This window comes from Sciurus carolinensis, chromosome 1 (assembly GCF_902686445.1).
Source record: "Sciurus carolinensis chromosome 1, mSciCar1.2, whole genome shotgun sequence".
Taxonomy (NCBI): Eukaryota; Metazoa; Chordata; class Mammalia; order Rodentia; family Sciuridae; genus Sciurus; species Sciurus carolinensis.
The window spans coordinates 166993161-167014447 of NC_062213.1; the positions used below are offsets into that span (position 1 = coordinate 166993161).

Below are 21287 nucleotides of genomic sequence, written 5' to 3' on the forward strand. Positions count from 1 at the left end.
CCTTTTGTCACCCCACCAGATAGCCCAGATCAATGCTGTCCTGGGGCGCCTGGGCAGGAGGAAAGCCCAGTGCTTTGTCCTGAGCTTTGGCAGGAACAAAGCCCAGGCACGCCCACTTACGCCTTGCATCTCTTGGCAACCTTGGGAGGGAGGTGGAGCCCCACTCAGAAGGAAACTGAGGCTGGAAGAGTCGAGCCACGTGGCTGTGGCTGCCCAGCCTCCGAGGGGCAGAGTCTTGAGCACCTGGAGGGCATCTGGGGAGGAGGCTGTGGCCACGGGGGCCCTTTCTATTTTTGCAGTTAGCCAGCGCTGCCATCCTCCCACTTCGGCAGTTACCCTGGACACTGGGGGCAGAAAGGAGGGGCAGAGGGGCCTCGTTGTGATTATTAGTGGGGGGCTATCTTGCTGCCCCAGGGCTATGCTGCCCCTTCTCTCCCCAACTCAGTCTCTTGGTGTCGATGTTGCTATTCGCCTTACTTCCTGAACCCTCGGGCTCCACTCCTCTGGCCTCCCGGTTCCCCTTTTATTTGACAGTTGAGCACCTAGAGACCCAGAGAGGTTGACAGACTTGCCACAAAGAAACACAGCTTGTTCATGGCAGGTCCCCCTTCTGTGACAAAAGACGGGTTCTTCAAGCTCTCTGAGGTCTGACAGGACACCTGTGGGTGCAGCAGACAAGGCAGCACTCAGGAGCAGAAAGACCCAGCTCTCCTTTGGGATATCCCAATAATTCCCTGTGAGACAGTCCCTATTTCCCACTCCTATCTAGGCCCTGACCTCTAACATTCCAGAATTTCAAAGACTTCACAATTTCAAGATTCCTGAACCCTTAGTATTTTGAGAACTTTTTTCTCCCTTGCCTGTGCTCAACTGGGGCACAAGGACCAGGGTCCCTGCTTCCTGTACAGTTAACATTGATCAGAGGCAGACAAGGACCATGACTAGGGAAGGCTGCCTGGAGGAGGTTGGCCAGAGTGAGCCCTCAATGGGCAGGCAAAACTTGGGGCAGCAGGGCCTGGTTGCAGGCTTGCACATAGCTTCCCAACTGAATGAGAACCCGGTAGCCAACCCACTGTCCATTTAATTGGCGTTGCCATAGCAATCTTCATAGCTTACCAGGTTTCTGGGGCTGTGCCAGCTCCCAGGATAGAGCCCCACTCCTCACCCCTAACAAAGATTGTAGACAATAAAGCGTAGTGATTTGGTATCTGATATAGGTGGGTCTGGTCCATTAGTCTGTGAGACCTTATACCAGTTGCCCCGACTTCCAGAGGCTCAGTTTCTTCATCTGTCAAATGGTACAATGGCATCTGCCATACAGGGATTGTGTTATTTTTATTGTGTTATTTTTATTCTTATATTTGTACTTTAAGCCCTCTGCCCCAGCACATTTAATAGAATAGTAAGATATTAGATGATTATAGTATTAGAACAGTATAAGTGATGGGGGGCTGTGTTGAGAGGAAAAGGAATGTGGGGGCAGGTCCCACATTTTCCCCTACTATGTGATCTACCCTGGCTGGGCAGGATATCTCCCAGCTCCATTTCTCTCTGATCCTGAATTCTGTACTTAAAAAAATACAGCCAGAGTCACAACGGAAAAGCCCAGAACATTTGCCTAATGAAAGTAGCTTTTCGACTCTAATTATAGCTCACTTGATTGGGTACCACTCTGACCCACCTTCAGGCGTCTGTTGGGAGGGGTGTGGGCAGGGGGAGGAGAGGTTCAAGGGGAATGAGCTACACTCTGGGTGCTCCTTATTGAAAATGGAATTTGTTCTTGCAGCTTAGGACTTGGAAGGGGACCTCACTGATTAACTGAGCTCACCTTCTATTATGGATCAAAAAATGGAGACCCAGGGATTTTCTGAGATAACCCAGCAAGTTAGGGACTGACCCAGCTAGAGGCATTTTGCCAGACCCCACATGAAGGAGCCTGGTATAACTCCCCACTTTGGCGGGGTGGGATTGTCCCATGCTGTGCCTCCTGGGGAAGGAGCTGGTAGCTCCCATCACCTGAGTCTCCAGTCCGCTTTGAGCTGGCAGTCCCCATATGGAGGTTGTCTGCCCCTAAAACTCTAATGAGCTGGTATTGTAGACTTGCTTGGTCAATGAGCATCTGCCAAGTACTTTCATTTTTTGTATTCAACAGACATTTCCTTTTTTGTTAATTTGTGAACTTATGAATTGGAGAAAGTACCCATGGATTTGAATTTCTGGGGCAAGATTCTCCAGAAATTAATAAATGCCTTTAGCCATTCCAGGGTGCAGTTTCAAGCCCCCTTGCCAACTTTGGAGGGTTCCTCTTATCTGAGAGATAGTGGGGTTCTTTGCTTCTGTGTCTTAGAACCTGGGGTACTTGGACAGCAGACCAAAGGTGTCCTTTGGGGGCCTCTGTCACAGGGGAGAGACTGAGGTTAGGTGGACCTGCTCTGTGAGGAGCATGTGGACTCGTGTGCATTCCCTGGTGGTAGACCCAGGTGCCCCACCAGCCTTTTGCATGTACAGTTCGTGAAATGAAAGAAGGGCAACTGTTGCCTCTGCTTCAGGTTTGTTCGAGGATCTCAAATATAGGGATTTCCATGTTTCCTTATTTAGAACATCCACCAACCCCAGGAGATTATTCACCCAGGACACAGAGAAGTTAACTGACCTGCCCAAGGACCTTAGTAATTGAAACCTGGCCCTAGGTGTATCTGACCCAAACCCTGCTCTTTCTCCTACATCACACTGCCAGAGGGCCTTGGGCTTCAAGAATCCTGACAGTGGACATCAGATAGCCATCATGCACAACCTGCCTGAGCAAAGGCTCAGTGAGCCTCTTTCCTCCAGTGACCCTCTCCAGCCCAGATGTGCAGGAGAGATGAATGGGGCCTATTTTTTCCACATGTAATGGTTAGTACAAAAATTAAGCAGTCAACTTGGACCTGGGTTGGAAGTCTAACTCTGTCCCTCATCATGAGACTTTGAACAGAGAACATACCCTCTCTGAACTTTGCTCTCTTCATCTGTAAAGTGCAGGAAATAATAGGACCCACCTCCGAAGGAGATCTGCACATCAGCACTATCCAAATCTCTGCAGTGGAAAGGCCTGACCTGGTGCCTGGAGAACCAGATCAAGTCCTAGCTTTGGGAAGAACAATGTCACAAGAGAGACAATGAGATTCCAGGAGAGACAGGCATTTTGAATACCTGGAATCATTCCCTTCTCAGGATTTTGGGACCAGGGGTGCTCATCAGTGTGACCTCCAAGGCCCCTCTTGTCCTGGCATTCTGAGAGTCTTGACTCTTCGGGTGAGGTGCTGCTATCAGGAACTGATGAATCCTTGAGAGCCTGTAATTAGAACTGTCTATTTAGGGACACAGCAAATGTCTTATTAATTATAAAGAAAGGAAGCAGATGGATTGTTTAATCATTGTCCTTGTTGAAAGGTTATGCTATTAACTATATAAATATTCATTAAAAGTTCAATCGACTGCCTGCTGCACTGGGGTCTGAAGAACCAGGCCTCCAGAGGTGGTGCATATGGCCAAGGGTCATTTTCAGTCACCTAGGCTTTGGGGAAGAGAGTTTAAGGCTGGTTTTAGAATGTCTAGGGTTTTCTGGAAAGGGCAGGGCTCTAGTCAGAGGAGCCTGCCGTGCATCTTTGGGCTAGTTACTTCGTCTCCTTAAGCCTCAGTTTCCTCATCAGTACAATGGCGTGCTTACCTTCCCCACTCTTGGAACACTAGTGGCATGGTGATCTTTGTACTTACAGCCTGCAGGGCTTGCTTACCTGTCTGGGTGAGGATGATGATTCTGGCTGCTATAACAAAATCCCTTGGACTGACTAATTTGCAACAGAAATCTGTTGCTTTTAGTTCTGGAGACTGAGAAGTCTGAGGATCAAGGCATTGGCAGATTTAGTCTGGTGAGGCCCATTCCTCATAGATGGTCTGTTCTCACTGTGTCCTTACGGCAAAAAGGGCAAGGGAACTCCCTCAGGCCTCTTTCATAAGGCCGCTAATCCCATTCATGCCCTCATGGCTTAATCACCTCACGAAGGCTCCACTTCTTAACACTATCACATTGGGATTAAATTCCAATGTGAATTTGGGGGAGGGGGATGCCAGCTTTCACACTGTGGCGAGATAAAACGGGAACATATTTGGCACGAGCAGCCTGATTATACCATGGGTGCTTGGTAAACTTGGCCCTCCCAACCCCGTGAGATTGTTTCCTGGACCTGACTTGGGAACAAGTGGTGCTTTGCCCTTGTCCCATTGCTCTTTGTGGGGGTTTACAAATGTCTGAAACACCTATATCAACTTTTATGGTATCACTTGATTTTGAAAGAGGTGAAATATCCTACATCTTTTAGAAATGCCCAGTGTTAACCCAAGGATTCTTAAACAGAGGTGCCTAGAATCCTGGGCTCTGCCCCCTAAGTGTCCATTCAGTCAGAACAAGCGGGAACCTGGGAACCTGCACTTCCAACAGCTCTCTCACTGCCTACCCCTTGGTCAGAGGACTCTCTGGGAGATACTGGATATCAGCTCCTTCACATCCTGGTGGGGTCCAGAAGTGCTTGCCCAAAGTCCTGTGGTGTGTTGGTGACAAAGGTGCTATGGAAGGACCCCACCTGTAAACTCTCAGTCCCCTTTATTACCCCACACAACAGCCCCAAGGTGACCTTTTAAAGGTCATTGCGTGTCAGTGCTTTCCAGAAAATGAATCCTATGAATCCTGTATTCCCGGTGGATTACCTTATAATTCATAAAATATATTCCTGGGGATAACTTCAGAGTCCATACTGGAGGGGCCAAAAGTACTCTTCTCCCATGGCATAATATTGTCTGGGGACCTTGACTCAGACACCTACCCACACCTGCCTCCCCAATATTTCTGTGCCTTTTTTCCATTCCTCGTGGCCTCTCATCCCAGCTATAGAGGCAAGAAGAGAGGAAATTGATCTGGGAGCAGAGATCAGAGTCAGATATGAGTAGTCATTGCTTCTGGGGGTGTAAAAGGCTGTTCCCAGTCTCTGACTAAATCCTCATAGACTCTTTACCAGCAGCATAACTAGAACTCAGTGCTGACCTCCATGTCTGGTACCCAGCAATACTAAATGAATAAATAAGATTCATGAGTTCTCATCTCTTATCTATGGGTTATAAGTAGCACTAGGCTGAATGTTCTTTGAAATACTTTACAGACATTAACTTAGTCACCATAATAATCCTAAGAGATAGGACACAGCAGTGTCCTTTTATTAGCCCTGAGATAAGAATTTTTGCTCAAGTTCACATAGCCAGTGGATGATACATCTAGAATTTGAAACCAGGCAGCCAAGCTCCAGAGCCCATGTCCTCAGTCTCCATGTTGGAGGCTGGGGCATAAATCTTCACTCTCCTGGGTTTTTATTAAGATTAAATAGAAGCGTCTAGCACAGTGCCTGGCACATCCTAGAAACCACTGAGATTGGGCCTCCAGCACACCCTGGAAGGCAATAGGGAGCCACCATGGGGGTATGAGATGACATCTGCCTTGGCTGTCAAGTGCATCAGGAAAAGCTGAGGATAAGAGCTGCCCCCAGCCCTGAATAGGGTTTTCATTCTTTCTTCCAAATTGAGAATCAACCCTGGGGCTTCAGGCCCCTGATTGAGTCAGCCTCTGATTGCGGCTGCAGTAATTATAGCTGTGCAGTCCCGCTGGGCCCTGCCACGCAGTAGCTGCTCTCAGCAGTGGGCTCAGCACTATTACTGGGAGAGGGGGCTTGGAGAGGGGTGGGCGGGAGCTATAGGGGCTTTGGTGAGCCCTCACATATACAGCTTCAGATCATGGCGTCACTGATCTGGAAGGCAAACCCCGCTTCAGTTGGGCATATATCTCTCAAGGGCACACAGCTGGAAAATGGCAGGGAGGAGTGCAGAGCGAGGCAGCTGCATGTTGCTGGAGCTTGAAGGAAAGGTCTGGAGAGGGGGAGGGATAGCCAGGCAGGGCAGGCAGGGATCAGTGGGTTAAGGAGGGACTTGAGTACCAGGGACCAGGGGGCCATGAAATTGTCAGGCAGGGGAGTGATGGGGTCAGATTTAGGATTTGGAAAGTCCTAGGGGCAAACAGGAGCTTCAGGTGAAGAAACTTGAGATGTGGGGCAGAAGGGTCCTGAAGGACACCCACAGCCTTGTGCTAGGTGGCTGGAACTGAGTAGCAGGACTGGTTGGCACTATGCCCTGGGTTCCCCTTGGCTAAACCATGCATGGATGTCTGTCTCCACAGCCAGGCAAGTGTGTCCTGCAGAGAAACTGAGCTGTGGACCTACCAGCCACAAGTGTGTGCCTGCCTCCTGGCGCTGTGACGGGGAGAAGGACTGCGAGGGTGGAGCAGATGAAGCTGGCTGTGCTACCTGTGAGTCCGGGGTCAGAGCCCCAAGTCTGCCAAGGGTGTCAGGAAGCCATGGGGAGTAGTGGCTGCTTCTGTTTCCCATGGGGCCTGGCAAGTGGAAAGGAAAGGATAATGATCAGGACGCTAGTAATGGCTGGGCACTTAGGAGACATTTTCTTCTTTTCATCCTAACAACCACCTCATGAGTAGCCATTATCATCCCCATTTTATGGGTGAGGAAACTGAGGCTCAGACAAGGAAGGAAAAGTGCCCATGGCTAAGTGACAGAACGTGAGATTCAAATTCAGGTTGAACAGCAAAGCTTTTTTACCATGCCTGACATCTACCACTCCATTTCACAAGTCTTCCAACCTCCAAGAAAAGGCCAGGGATCCAGGCAGTGGTCTGTATGGGGAAATGGTGGTGGTCTGAGCCAGGGCATGGGCTGTGTCTCGGGAGGAGGGCAGATTCCTGAGGTGTGAAGGACGACTGTTGTAGAAATCTCTGATTCAAGCACACATGTCACAGGGTAGGGAAGACATTCCCAGCAGCCTCAGCAGGGACAGATGGAAGTGGTCATTGGGACAGTTCCACATCACTGAACTTCAAACACAGGATTATCTCCTTCCTAGGGAGCAGGCCAATAAGGCCTGGGCCAGTGGGGACTATGACCAGGTCTTACTTGTTTCAATTTGATGGGTACCGACTGTGTGCCAGGCCTGGAGCCAGACTCTGGAAGGAACAATGAAGCGAATCCTACATAGTCCTCACTCTGGAAGCACATGGTGATGGGGGAAAAAGACTGACTGTTAATCTGTGAGGCTAGGCAGAGACATAGGCGTGCACTTAGCAGGTCCTGTGCCTGGCACTTGCCCACTGTTTTCTCTCAGCTCTCTGCTCTCCAGAAGCCTCTCTGTATGCACCCTAGCCATTCCTCCAGGCCCAGGGGAAAAGCCATCTCCTCCCAAGGCTTCTGAGTCACAGATTCTAGGTCTGGTACTTTGATGAGTCAGAAGCAAAGAGCATCTGGGTGTTGGGGGCAGATTCTGCATGGGACCAGCAGTTTCAAAGCCCCAGCGATAGTACTGGCTCGTTTCTTCAACTGTGATAATTTTGTGAGGGCTCACTGGTCCATGAGAATCCTCTTCTCTCCTTACTTCTCACCCCTATAATGATTCCTAATGATTCTTCCAATATAAAGGCTGTCAGCCATTACCACAGAGGGTGGGAATATCTTACTGGGGTATGTTGGTACAGAAATATTCCCCATTAATTATAAGAGCAAGGATGTTAGAAGGTATTATTGGGCTTCTCCACTCCAGTTCATTACTGCCTGGTCAGAGGAAGAGGTGTCCTTCCTTCTCCCATCTCTCAGAGGCTATTCCATGTGAGGGCTGGGAGTGAGTGTCTAGGTAGTATGGATCTTAAAGTTACTGTCAGCTTTATAACCTTGGTGGGAACTCAGTATTAAGAAGCACTTCCTGCCGGGCATGGTGGCACAGGCCTGTAATGCAGTGACTCAGGAGACTAAGGCAGGAGGATCACAAAGCCGGCCTCAGCAACTTAACGAGGCCCTAAGCAACTCAGTGAGACCTTATCTCAAAATAAAAAAATTAAAAGGACTCGGAATGTGACTCGGTGACTAAGTGCCCCTGAGTTAGAGCCCAGTACCAACAACAACAACAAAAAAGGGCTGCGGATGTAGCTTAGTGGTAGAGCACCCTTGAGGTCAGTCCCCAGTAACCCTCTTGCCCCCTGCAAAAAAGAAGCACTTCTTACCAGGACTCAAAAGGCTGTGAATCCTCCCTCTCTGGATGTGTACAAGCTGACTCTGCACAGGTAGGAGGGGAGCTAATCTTGACATCAGTGTCCTCTCCAGAGGCTATGGTATCCCATACCATGTGTTTCCCACCAAAGCCCCAACATCTCAAAAGCCCAGAAGGATAAAAAATGCAACTGTCAGAAACTTGGTAGAGCTGTCAGAAACACATGACATGAGCTGCCTACATTGTGTGAAACCAAAGACATCACTTTATTTTATGGTTGATAACAACGAAAATTGACATTGTTCCACCAGAAAATAGAAACAGGCTATGGGCGACCCCACGTGGAGAGATCTGGTGCTGCAACCACCCAGTTACCTGTGATCACAGCCACTGCACCCAAAACCCACCTGGGCCCCCAAGCCAGTTCTTGGCCAGTATCTGAAGACACGAAGGAGGCAAGGAAGTTGTGACCCTGAAAACAGCTTACACTCCAAGAGGAAAGAAGACAAGAAAAGCTAGAGAAGGAGTCAAAGCAGGAAGGAAATACCCCAAACCTGAGTTCTAGTTCTCTTGTCACCATGAACTGACTGTGTGACTCAGGGCAAGTTGCTCCCCTCTCTGAATCTCAGTTTTCCTATCTGTAAACTAGTGACTGGGCTGCTTGGTCTCTTAAGGTCCTCCATGCTTCCGAGCTCAGAGCAGCCCATCAGAGCGGGGAAGCCCAGGGTCACAGTCAGGGCTATGACCTATGCCCTCAATTATTCCTCACACCCGGACAAGTCTCAAACCTATCCAGTCCACATCTACCTGCTGCTGGGAGCTCCATGCCAAACCCCCTGGACAAAGTAGGGTCACCTCCAGGCTGTTTGTGATCTTGGAGCAAATGGAGAAGGATGTAAAACCCAGGCTTCTGGGCTGACCGTGAAAGGCACACCGGGCAGAGGCAGTGGGAGATGTCCCAAGCAGAGAAACACGAAATGTGTTATGGAGGAGGTGGAACGTGGGCTCTTGAAAGAAAAGAATCGATGACAGAAAAAGGTAGAGGCAGTGAGGGACAAGAGGGGGACTCCCAGCAGGTGGAGCCATTTGAGCAAGGCCTAGAGGTAGAACCCTCCCAGTACATTGGGATCACCAAACCATGTAAGGTGTCTGGCACTGGGTCATGTTAAGGAGTGAGATGATGGGATCAGAGCAGTGGAGGCCAGGGCGGGGCCTGGATTGTACAGGTTATGCTGTCTACAGCTGTGTTATGAGGAGACAGCCTCACACCCCGCTGCTGTATAACCTTTCAGATCATTGCTCTCTGTCAAGACAGGCAATGCTCTGCAGCTTTAGAGCCTTCCTATTCCCACCGTCCTGCTGGCAGCAAAGCAGGAATCTTCACTCATTTATGCAATGAAGCTGGTAAGGCTCAGGAAGGGCAAGTGTGTCGCCCAGGGTCACCACTAGAAGCCCCACTTTGCTGTGCCTGGCTTCTCGTCCCCATTCAGGTCTTCTGCTGGACTCATTCTGGCCCCTAGGTGAAAGAGCTTCTACAGCAGGGCCGGGTGGGCGGGGATGGGGTCCGGCCGGCCGACCGGCTCTCTGTCCTGCGCAGTGTGCGCCCCGCACGAGTTCCAGTGCAGCAACCGCTCGTGCCTGGCCGCGGTGTTCGTGTGCGACGGCGATGACGACTGTGGCGACGGTAGCGACGAGCGAGGCTGCGCGGACCCTGCCTGTGGGCCCCGTGAGTTCCGTTGTGGAGGTGTCGGTGGCGCCTGCATCCCTGAGCGTTGGGTCTGCGACCGCCAGTTCGACTGTGAGGACCACTCGGATGAGGCGGCCGAGCTCTGTGGTCGAGCCGGCCTGGGGACCACGTCCGCGCCCGCAGCCTGCTCCCCCACTGCCCAGTTTGCCTGCCGCAGTGGCGAGTGCATACACCTGGGCTGGCGCTGTGACGGCGACCGCGACTGCAAGGACAAGTCAGACGAGGCCGACTGCTGTAAGCCCCCTCCACATCACCCAGCCCTGCCCAGGGCCTGCAGATCCGGCTGCCAGTAGGCCAGACTCAGGCTTCCTTTCTTTGCTTTACTCTGAATACACTGTCCTGCTTTTACTAGGGACTTAGGTTGGGAAAATAAAGTGACTTGCTTGAGGTCACATGGCTACTAAGCAGTGGGGCTCAGGTCTGACCCCACAAGCCAAGCATCTTCAATGGTACCTGTGTCTCTGCCCAGTTCCCCTCTTCCATCATACCTCTACCGACTGCCCTGTCCCAGTCCAGGTAGTCACTCACTGTCCCTCTAACCAGTGACCTTGTGCACTCAGAAACTCCTCACCAACCTTTTCTACAATCTGACTATCCCAACTGGGCTGGGTCCCTCCACTGGGCTATCCCATGTCCTTACTGTCCTTACATCTTATACTGTCGTGTCCTCATCCTTGTACTCCTCAGCCCCTCTCTGCACCCTGAGCTCTTAGAGGATTGGGGGGCTCTTGCTAGTCTGTAGGTCCCCATCCCCAGCACAGTTCCTGGGTCAGAAAGGGCTGGCTAAGTGGACAAAGTCATTAAGTCATGAGCACTAAGACTCAATGGAAGGCCCTGGGGACAGGTAGTGAACAGGGAAACAGGAGACCTGAGTTTTACTTGGGGCTCTGCCAGCCAGAGTGCTGTGTGACCCTGAACAAGGCCTTCCCCTTCTCTGAGCTTCAGTTTCCCCATCTGTACACTGGAGATGCCTTGGCCAGGTGTCCTTTGAGGACTCCTAAGCTTAGCCGCTGGTTTCGTTCTTGCCAGGGGTAGCTATGGTATGGGGTTTTGTGGGAGAGCTGACCTAGAACCACACTGACCCTTAACTTCTCCTCTTGCCCTCTCCCAGCAGTGGTGGGGACCTGCCATGGGGACGAGTTCCAGTGTGGGGATGGGACTTGTGTCCTTGTAATCAAACGCTGCAACCAGGAACAAGACTGTCCAGATGGGAGTGATGAAGCTGGCTGCTTACAGGGTGCGTTCACTCAGGCAAAGGGGCAGCATCCTTCTGAGGAGAAGAAGCCCTGAACTTTCCCAGGCCTGGAGAAAGCGGTGTTGGAAAAGACCTCCCCTTGGTCCCTGAGGCGTATTTTCCCCCAGAGCATCACTTGCCCCTAAATTATATGACTCCCCTCCCATGAGGTCCTAATGGCACCAGAACTGGATTTTTTTTTAAAGGATTTTGCAAAAGCAGCCTAGGGAGACATGAAAGGGCACCTCAGGAAGTCCCCTCTCCCCCAAGCCCCTGCAGCTCAGCTTCCAGGTGACTTTCCTCACTAGTTGCCAGATTGAACAGATGCTAAATCCTGCTCCTCAGGGAGCCCCCTTGATTTTCAGAGGACTCTTCTGGTTGCCACCTGCCCCTCTAAGGAGCAGAGACCTTAACTCACTAGTCATCCAGGGGAACAGTAACAGATTGGGCAGTCAAGTAGCCTCTCCTATTCAGAGTCCATGGGGCAAAGGTCCCCCCTTAGGAGATGGTCAGTCCAGCCTCTGAGGTCTCCACAGAGCTGTTCCATATAGAGCTGCCAGGTCAGATACAGACCCCCATGGCCCTCCCCAGCTAGCCAGAGCATGGGACCTTGATCATTCCTGGGATCCTGTCATATCCTGTGGAAATAGACCCTGAATTTGGCTGTCTGTCCTGAGCTACCCTCTAGACTGGTGGGGCTGCGGCTGGGGCTGGAACTCTGCTTACCTTCTGTGGTCCCTGGCCCAACCCAGCCCCGGCCTACCTGCCCAAGGTCTCACAGACACTGTCCACTCTCTTGTCTGGCCCAACAGAGTCAACCTGTGAGGGTCCCCACAGATTTCAGTGTAAGAGTGGCGAGTGCGTGGACAGCAGGAAAGTGTGTGATGCTCAGAGGGACTGCCGGGACTGGTCGGATGAGCTTCTGAAAGAGTGTGGTATGGTACCTGTCTACATCCAACGCTGGACTGACCCTCCTGCCGGTGCCCATCCTGATGTCTGACCTCATGGGCCTTCACATGCCCCTCTGCTCTGACCCTCTCTCTGGACATGTGTTCTGTCCTGTGGTTTTATATGGGGCTCTTTGCCCTTGGGGCCTCTTATTCTACATCTGTAAAAAGTTCTAAAGGCCTTTCCTTTCCAGCCCAGAAGCCCCCAAAGTATGCTGCTTCTCACAAACTTCGCCTCTGCTCCTCTTCCTTGCCATGCTCAGACTCAGTGCGTGCTCTGTGCAACTCTCTTCCTCAGTGTTCCTGCCCTGCTGACCTAGCTAGGGCCCTGGCCTCAAAGGCTTCTGGCCCCTCCACCACAGGGGATCCTGTAGAGAAAGACACGGGAATAGCAGCCAGGCAGTCAGTTGAGGCAAATCCTAAGGCCACTGCTCAGGCCAGGCCTGGGTAGGAGTAGGCAGCCCCAGCAGCAGGAGATGGCACTAATCTTTGAGGAACTCAGACTTGCTTGGGAGACCAGATGTATGGGCTGGATTAGAGTGAACTGGAATGAGGTGGCTGTCCTGATGGCTGGAACTATCAGGATGGATTCCAGGCTCTGCACTGAAGGTGGGTGGGCATCCCAGAGGACATGCCAGGAAGCCAGTGTGGACGCTTTAGAAAGGTACATGTATCATTTCTCTGCTGATCCCAGGTCAAGGCTCCCAAGGAGATTTGGACCGAGAAGCTCTGGGAGGAGAGAGTCTAGGTCAGCCCCTCCCTGTCCCTCCTCCTGGCAGACTATTCCCCAGTATCTCCCCTCCTGGGCACTGAGAGGAACTTCATTCTCTGGAGCTCCCCAGGAATAGCGTCTTTACTCTCCTTTTTCGAATTGAAAAAACAAGGCAAGACAAAACAAAACTGTGAAAGGAAGAGTAGCTGAGTGACTTCATCTGAGCTTTGGGGGATACATCCCACCCCCAGGCCTTGCCAAGAAAAGGCCAAGAAGAAGGAACCTGTGGAAAGGGAGACAAGGAAGCAGGAGCAACCGAGCCTATCTCCCCCCACACCCAGATTTGCAGATAGCCAGGGACTACTAACCTGCTAAATTCTTCTCATCTTTTGCATGGCACGCCAGAGAAGTATATATGCATGTGTTTGTGTCTGTGTGTTTTCTTCCTGTCTCTGAGCTGGTTGGTTGGAGGTCTGTGTTTATATCCGTGTCTCCTCTGAGTAAGGCAGGGGAATTGCATTCACACATCTCTGCGTGTGTTCTCATGTCTGTGTGAATGTGTTGATGGAGTCTGGGTCTGTGTGTGCCCCTGCACATAGGCTGGTGTGTGTGTGCATGAGTTGTGTGCATGCAGACGTGTGCATGCAAGTGTGTGCATGTGCTGGGGAAAGTGACATCACTGCTTCCTCCCATGGAAGCCTCAAATACTACTCAGCCTCTGGACCATCCTACCCCCTTCCTTCCTCTCCCAGTTCCCCAGCAGAATCGCCTCCAGGCTAGGCAGCGTTAGAGAGGAACAGAGACTTCCCTTCAGGCCTCCCAAGGAAGGGTTGACAGTGACATTTAGATGCAGACCTGTTAGCCTTTCTCTTACCCTAACCCACTTAAGTCCTGGAGAACTCTGTACCTTCTTTCATCAGAAGCCAGAGTCACTGTGAACTTTCCCCTTTCAGAGCCAGCCATCAAGTGCTTAGTAAATAGAATTGCGGAGATGCCGCTACCTGCGAAAGGAGAGGAAGGAAGCGAGTGGATGCATGAATGACGTAGCGAGTGAATGGAAGAACAGATGAATGGATGGTGCTCAGGGAATAATATGGTACAAGAAAGGTCAGGGAGGGTTTGGAGTGACAGAATGATTCTTGAAGGTGAACCCCCCCCACACCCTGCCCCAACTACTCCGAGCTACTACCATGGCTCAGCCCATCCTCAAGAGTATGAGGCTTCCCAGGGCTGAACCTGGCTGAGCCACCCCTGGATCCCTGAGTCATGGGGTTGCTATGGTCTTGTTCTTTCAGTTGCACCAACATTCCAGGGAAACAGGAGGAGGCCCAGGGGTAAAGGGGACATCCCCTAAGCATGGCTCAAGCTGGAGGTGGGGCACCCCACAGCTGTGCATGGCCTGGGGTGGGCAGCTCAGACCAGCTGTATGCATGGCCATGGCTGGCTCAGCTCAGCTCTGCTTGGCTTGGCTGCAGTGGCAGTGCATGAGACTGGTGGGCAAAGGGGTGGTGTGGCACCTTCCCTTGGCTTATAGAATTAACCTTCTGTGATTCTAAAGCTCAGAAGATGCTGTGAGAATTTGGTGAGCCTTGGTCCTGGACTCCCTGACTTCCCCTAGGACCTGCCAGAAGTTGGTGAGGGGGTAGAGGATGGGGAAGGCAGACCCAGATGACCTCCTGGCATTCCTTCATCCCTTGCAGCAGTTGGTAATATTGGAACCAGGCCTGTGACTAGGTGGAGGAACAGGGACAGGTGCTGAGAGTGGAGGAGTTGAAAAAAATCCATTGTATTAGTTCATGGGAGGAGAGAACTGACTCGGCAACAGGTCTGTGTAGAAAAAGACCCGGTCTGGGAGTCTCAGATAGCCCCAAGCCTGGTAGGGGACATCCTGTGTTGTTCAGACTCCTGGTTCTGTCCCCTGCTCAGAGAGAGACACGAACAGATGGAGTATGTCCAGAGAAAGGCAACTGAATGACAGGGAACCAGAAATAAGCACTTTAAGGAAGCACTGAGGGAGCCCCTGCACCCTGGCAAACACCACGCAGCAGAGCTGGCAATGGGGATAAAACTGCAGGAGGCAGATCCTACAAGGAAAAACTTGATAAGGGACACCACTGTTCCAAAGTGGAACTGGCCGCCCCAGGAGGGAAATGGGCTCCCTAAGCTGGAGGCGAATGGGCGGGGCCATTTCAGAAGACATTCTTGGATATCCCAAGGATTGGATGTTATACATGCAGGCCCCTTCAGCTTGGAAGTTGTGGGGAGAGAGAGGCTGTAGGAAACATGGTTGTAAAATTAAAGACCTCAGACCACCAGGGAAAGCCTACTGAGGTGGACAGAGCCCTGGTCTAGAAGGCCAAGGACCTGCCCCCTCTGAATCTTCTCTCTCCCGGTCACCTGGTTATTGAAGGCGGAGGCTCAGCAAGGTCTCCAGCCCTCCCGGCTCTGTGGGAGTTCTGCTGCCCTGAGGCTGTGCTTCCACTGTGGCCCCCACGCTTGCCCTGCTCCCTTCCCTTCTGGGCTCTTGCACTCTCAGGAGCCTGCATCCCTCCCCAGGGCTGAACGAGTGTCTGCATAACAATGGTGGCTGTTCCCACATCTGCACTGACCTCAAGATCGGCTTTGAGTGTACCTGTCCAGCGGGCTTCCGGCTTCTGGACCAGAAGACCTGTGGCGGTGAGACCTCCCCCGTCTGCCCAAGCAGAGGCAGACCCTCCTACCAGTTCTGACCTCTGCTCCTCCCCACAGACATTGACGAGTGTGAGGACCCGGATGCCTGCAGCCAGATCTGTGTGAATTACAAGGGATACTTTAAGTGCGAGTGTCACCCTGGCTATGAAATGGACACATTGACCAAGAACTGCAAGGCTGTGGGTATGGACACCTCAAGGGTATCCATTGCTCTAAGGGCATGAAACAGCATGCTCCCACATATATAAGGAGTGGTTGTGGTCATGTGCGCGCACACACATAGAAGGCAGGTTGTACACACAGTGCTTAAAGTGTAAAAATACATCACCTACACAGTGTACTGCACAGTAACCCACACGGACACTGCAGAGCTCCCAATATGGCCCACAGAGACCACTCTTGCACAACACAGTGAATAGGCACACTTGGACCACATACATGGTATGAGCAGCCCACACAAAAACCATGAAGTGTAGTCCTCCATATTGACCAATTCAGCCCACTGAATTAATTCACCTCATTCAATTCTTTATAGGAAACACCTAATATTTTTATAGGCACTGGGGATTCAGCAGTACATAAATCCTCATCTCCCCTTGTATACTTATTCTAATGGGTAACACAGACAAGAAATCAGGATAAAACATAGTACATGGCAGATGGTGATAGGGGCCAAAGAGAAGTGTAAAGTGGGAAATGGGGATAGGGAAATCTAGAGGGCAGTGGGTTATAGTTTTAAATAGAATGATCAGGGGAGCCTTCACTAAAAAGGTGACATTTGAGTAAAGACATAAGGGAGGTGAAAGAGTGAGCCACCCATTATCTGCAGAAATAGCATTTCAGGCTGAAGGAATCAAAAGTACAAAAGCCCTAAGGCAGGAACATGCCTATTGTGTTGAAGGAAGAGTAAGATAGTTGAAGCAAGGAGACTAGAAAGAGATGAAGTTAGAGAGGTGACTCGGGGCAGATCCCCAAAAGCCTTCTCGACTATTGTTAAGGGCTGACTCCATTTCCTGACGGAAACCCTTCAGGGTCTCCATGAGAGGGAGAATATAGTGTGCCATTCAGACTCTGGCTGCAGTGTTGGGAACAAACTGCAGAGGGCAAGGAAGGAAATGGAAACCACTCGAGAGGTTATTGCAGTAAAGAGAGAGGTGATCTGGCTTGGACCAGGGTGGTTGCAAGGGGAATATTGAGAAGTGAACAGGCTGGTTATATTTTGAAGGCCAGCCAACAGGATTTGCTTATAAATTGGATGTGGAATGTGAGAGAAAAAGGAGTGAAAGATGACTCCAAAGTTTTGGATCAGGCAACTGAAAAAATAGAATTGCTATTTCTGGACTTGGGAAAGATGGTGACTGCTTAGTTTTGGGGGAATGTTAGCCCGTTTTGGACATGTTGAGTATAAGAAACCATTTAAATATCCAAGAGAAGTATGAGTAGGCAGTTGGAGGCATGAGTCTGGAGTTCATGCACTTAAATATATTATATAACAACATAGCAGCCATGATGCTTGATATGTAACCTATAAACCCAAAAATATACCACCCACACTGTACCCTATATAACCCTCACATCATGTGCACCACATAGTCTGTTTTTACCTCCATGTAGGACATATGACACATTATTTATGTATAGTAGAGATGATGCCCAACTGTCTATGTATATACAAAATCCTGTGCATATACATAGAGGTATCTAAAGTACAATTACACAGAAATGCAAATAATAAACCCACAGGGTCCCTCTTACTGTCTCAACTTTCACTAAAAACAACTTGAGATACCCTCTTACCTAGCTCCCTAACTTCAGAGAGGTAAAGTGTCACTGCTGTCATGTTGGGGAGGAAAATCCCAGACTGTCAGTGGCAGGGCTGGGCCTAGAAGCTAGCTTTCCTCCTTGCCCCTTCCTGCACTTAGAGCCCTATTTTCTGGGCTCTTTATTTGTATCATAGCCTCCCTCTCACCCCCACCCTCTTTGAAAAAATCTTCATCACTACACACAGGTCATACACCCAGTGCCAGCCCTTACATGCTCTGTGCTGGTCCCACCCTGCCCCCAGGGAACACGTTAGCCTGGCACAGAGGCACAGTGACAGGGACCAGGTGGTTGGCAGAGTGTCAACTGGAAAACATGAGTGGGAGAAGACACAGACAGCTGGACCGGTATTTCTTGGACTGGAACCAGTATTTCTTGGAGCTATCGCTCCAAGGGACCGGTATTTCTTAGAGCTGTCGCTTAGTCAGTGTTGATGCTCAAGAGTAAATGATACATCTCAACACAGCCTGGGAGAGTCAGTCCATTTGGAGTAGCCAGGTATATCTAGTTCACTGTACCCTATATAACCCTCACATCTTCCTAAATCTTCCTAAATCTAATCCTAAACAATCTTCCTAAAATCTAATCCTAACTCTCAAACTGGGTTTTGTGTATACATGGGCAGTTGTGTATTATGTCCACTGCATGTATATAATCTACGTCAGATATCACACATGTTCCATCTCTGCCACTGACTGTGGATGAAGAGCGAACTTCACCCAGCTCTCTATTCTCTGCAGCTTCATCTCTTGCCATGTCCCCAAACACCTTCCATAAACTAAAGACTTACAACATGAAAGACTCACAGCAGCCTCTTGAGAATCTGATTTCTGTCCTCCATTCTGAGCTGTCCTTCTAAGGCACTTACTTAGTTAGGTGGCCCCATCTTGAACTATGTCAGTGGGGTCTCAGGCAGAGAAGGTGAAAGTTCCTGGGAAGATATGCATTCCAGGTGGAGAGGAGGATGTGAGCAAACGTCAAGGCAGCACAGCCTGGCCCTGGCTAGGTTAGCTAGAATCGAGGAGGGTTACAGGGTAGCTCATGAGGCTGGACACTGCAGAAGGCCTCAGTGCAGCCCAAGGAGGAAATGGGGAGTTGTAAAAGATTTTGGGGAGTTGGTGTTTAATTAAAAGAAAGAACTCCTTTTACACTTGGTACTTTGTATCTTGTGCTTTTTATACTCACTTCATCTGCTTCTCTATACTTGAGGAGTAGGGATTATCACCCCTATTTTACAGGACAATGAGCCTTCACCCAGCAATCTAGTGACAGAAACTTATTCTCCAGACTCTGTCTCTTCCATTAAGCCTCTCTCTCATTTCCCTGCATGGCAGCTGGGAAGAGCCCGTCCCTAATCTTCACCAACCGGCACGAGGTGCGGAAGATAGACCTGGTGAAGCGGGACTACTCACGCCTCATCCCCATGCTCAAGAATGTTGTGTCACTAGATGTGGAAGTTGCAACCAATCGCATCTACTGGTGTGACCTCTCCTACCGCAAAATCTATAGGTGAGTGGCATGTCTCATGCATCCAGGCTTGGAGGGGTGAGGGTGAAGAGCAGTTGACAGAGGAGGAGAAGGGTGACCTCTGCCTCTCGGGTTTCTCAGGAGAGTTGGGTTTGGGAATGGATACAGGATCACAGTGGCTAGGGCAGCCCCAAAACTTCATTCATCCCCTGGGGCAGCTGGAGTTGGCTGGGAGCTCTGGTGAGAGAGCTACTTTCAGCCCACATGCCTGGGCTTTGTCTGACCTCTAGTGGAGAAGTGCAAAGCAGGAATTGTTTAACGAGGGCCAAAAAGAAATCCTTAGCCCTGTGGAAGACTTTGACAGCAGCTCACATATCTGTGTGTCAGACTCTAGAGACTCAAAGATGACTCAGACCTGGTATCTGCCTGGAGAATCCCAAATATAGTAACATCCATTATGGTGATCATGCAGGCAAAGTGCAGAGGAAGCCTCTGACCCAATCTGGGAGCTGAGAAATCTTCCTGGATTGCAGTACCCCAAACACCCCCATGCTGACTGTGTGACCACAGCCGTGGAACACTACTCAGGAGGCTCTTGCATATCAAGGTGCTTCTCTCTAGATTTCAGATGCCACCAGCTTGCTCCTTGTATGTCTAAGCTTCCTGGGAAGTCATGTCTTTTTTGTGCTGAGATCCACTTGGCAAGACTGTTGATGACAGGCACTAAGTAGACACTGAATCACTGTTGGAAGAATGAAGGGATAGATGGGTAGATGGGTGGATGGAAGCAAGTATCCCAAGTGCTATTCTCTAACTACTAGATTCCTACCTCCCCCCAGCACACAGACACACTGTGTTCACACCCACACATGTAGAAATAAAACTATAACAAAGCCCGTCCAACATTTGAAACTGAAGAGACTGGGTATGGGGCTAAAGGAGGAAAAGTTAAAATTAACTCCAGGGTTAATTTGGGGAGTCTCAGGTATCTGGATTAGGGATTTTGATGCTACTCTTTGAGGTGAGAAAAACTGGAGGAAGATCTGGGGTTGGGGTGTAGACAGTCTGTTTAACCAAAGGAATGGGAATGAGGATGAACAGGTTTGGACATGTTGAGTTCAAGGTGTCCATAGGACATCCAAGAACAGCCCGAATTGTTGGGATTGGACAGGCAGGATTATGGATGGCAGCAGACACTGTGGAACCACATACCCAGAGAGAGGGCATGGTCATTGTACCTGGTCACAAGCTTCTGTCCCCTTCTGAAACTGAGCTCCACCAAACCAGAGACTATGCTAATTCAAACCTTTATACCTATCCTGGTGGTTCAAAGAATATGTTGAATGTAAATTAGCCAAATTCCTCTAAAATCACTGCCATGATCCCAAGGGAAGAAAAAGGGTTCACAGGCAGCTCCAGATGGGCCTATGGGTGGAATATCTGCTCACAGTCAACTCTGGTTTCTCCTAAGTGCCTACATGGACAAGGCCAGTGACCCGGCAGAGCAAGAGGTACTCATTGATGAGCAGCTACACTCTCCAGAAGGCCTGGCCGTGGACTGGGTCCACAAGCACATCTATTGGACAGACTCAGGCAATAAGACCATCTCAGTGGCCACACTCGATGGTGGCCGCAGATGCACTCTCTTCAGCCGTGACCTCAGTGAACCCCGAGCCATTGCTGTCGATCCCCTGCGAGGGTGAGTGTCCCTACCTAAACTTCCCATTCCACTACCACATGTGCTCAGTTCCCACATGTCTGTCACAAGAGCTATCTTGAGGAATCTAGAAGATTCTGGGTTGCTCAGACACAGGCCATGGGGAAGAAAGTCCATGCACAACCTTTGTCCTGTTAATCCCAGACCAGGGGTTCTTTGGGCATTGTTTGCCAGGGTTCTCCTGCAACTCTGCACTCCATTGTGTTACAGAATTGGCATGTCTCAAAGGAGACACACCATACCTGTCCCCAAAACTGTAGTTACACCAAGCCCTATTCCACTATGGCTCTGTCAGGGTCCCAGCATGAAACACACTGCATACTCAAAGTAAGATAATTAGAATGAAGTTTAATAAGGGGACTATGTACAAAGGAGTGGGCGAGATCTAATGCACTATCTTGGATTAGTAATCTTAGGCTGCTACCAATCCTAATTGGCCTGAGGATTCAGGAGCAGGGAGGGCTACTCAATTGAGAAGATCGTCCACTTTATCCTTTATAAACCAAGAAAGAGAGAACTTTTAGAACCCTTTCCATACTCACACTCTAAGGCTCTAGTTAGAGCTTCCAGAAGAAGGGAAGGATGGGCTCACAAGCTATTCAGCTGGGGCTATGTAGACTCATCGAGTCTAGGCTTCCCCAGATTCTAAAATGAGATGAAGGCTAAAGTATCTGCTAATTCTATGATTTGATAGTTCCAAAGGATTTCAGAGGTATTCCTAGTCCCTACAACATAATAATCCTTAACTATTCAGTGGGTTATTGAGCCTTTGTGACTCAGCCCACCTCAATCATGTCCCTAACAAGAAGCCAAATTGGGTT

General features: G+C 50.2%; 1 protein-coding gene across 15 annotated transcripts in view; it reads left to right on the plus strand.

Moving 5' to 3' along the window:
- Window positions 1-21287, plus strand: part of Lrp8 (LDL receptor related protein 8) — a 75634-nt gene that overhangs the window by 36682 nt on the left and 17665 nt on the right. For 3 of the 15 annotated variants that reach the window (XM_047561491.1, XM_047561540.1, XM_047561550.1), the window contains exons 4-11: window positions 6260-6388; window positions 9728-10111; window positions 10989-11114; window positions 11924-12046; window positions 15327-15446; window positions 15519-15644; window positions 18617-18791; window positions 20221-20448. In XM_047561491.1, the coding sequence (XP_047417447.1) occupies window positions 6260-6388; window positions 9728-10111; window positions 10989-11114; window positions 11924-12046; window positions 15327-15446; window positions 15519-15644; window positions 18617-18791; window positions 20221-20448 (1411 nt within the window). Of the gene's footprint in view, window positions 1-6259; window positions 6389-9727; window positions 10112-10988; window positions 11115-11923; window positions 12047-14065; window positions 14105-15326; window positions 15447-15518; window positions 15645-18616; window positions 18792-20220; window positions 20449-21287 lie in introns of all 15 variants that reach the window. The other 12 variants (XM_047561523.1, XM_047561568.1, XM_047561590.1 and 9 more) reach the window with 10 other exon arrangements.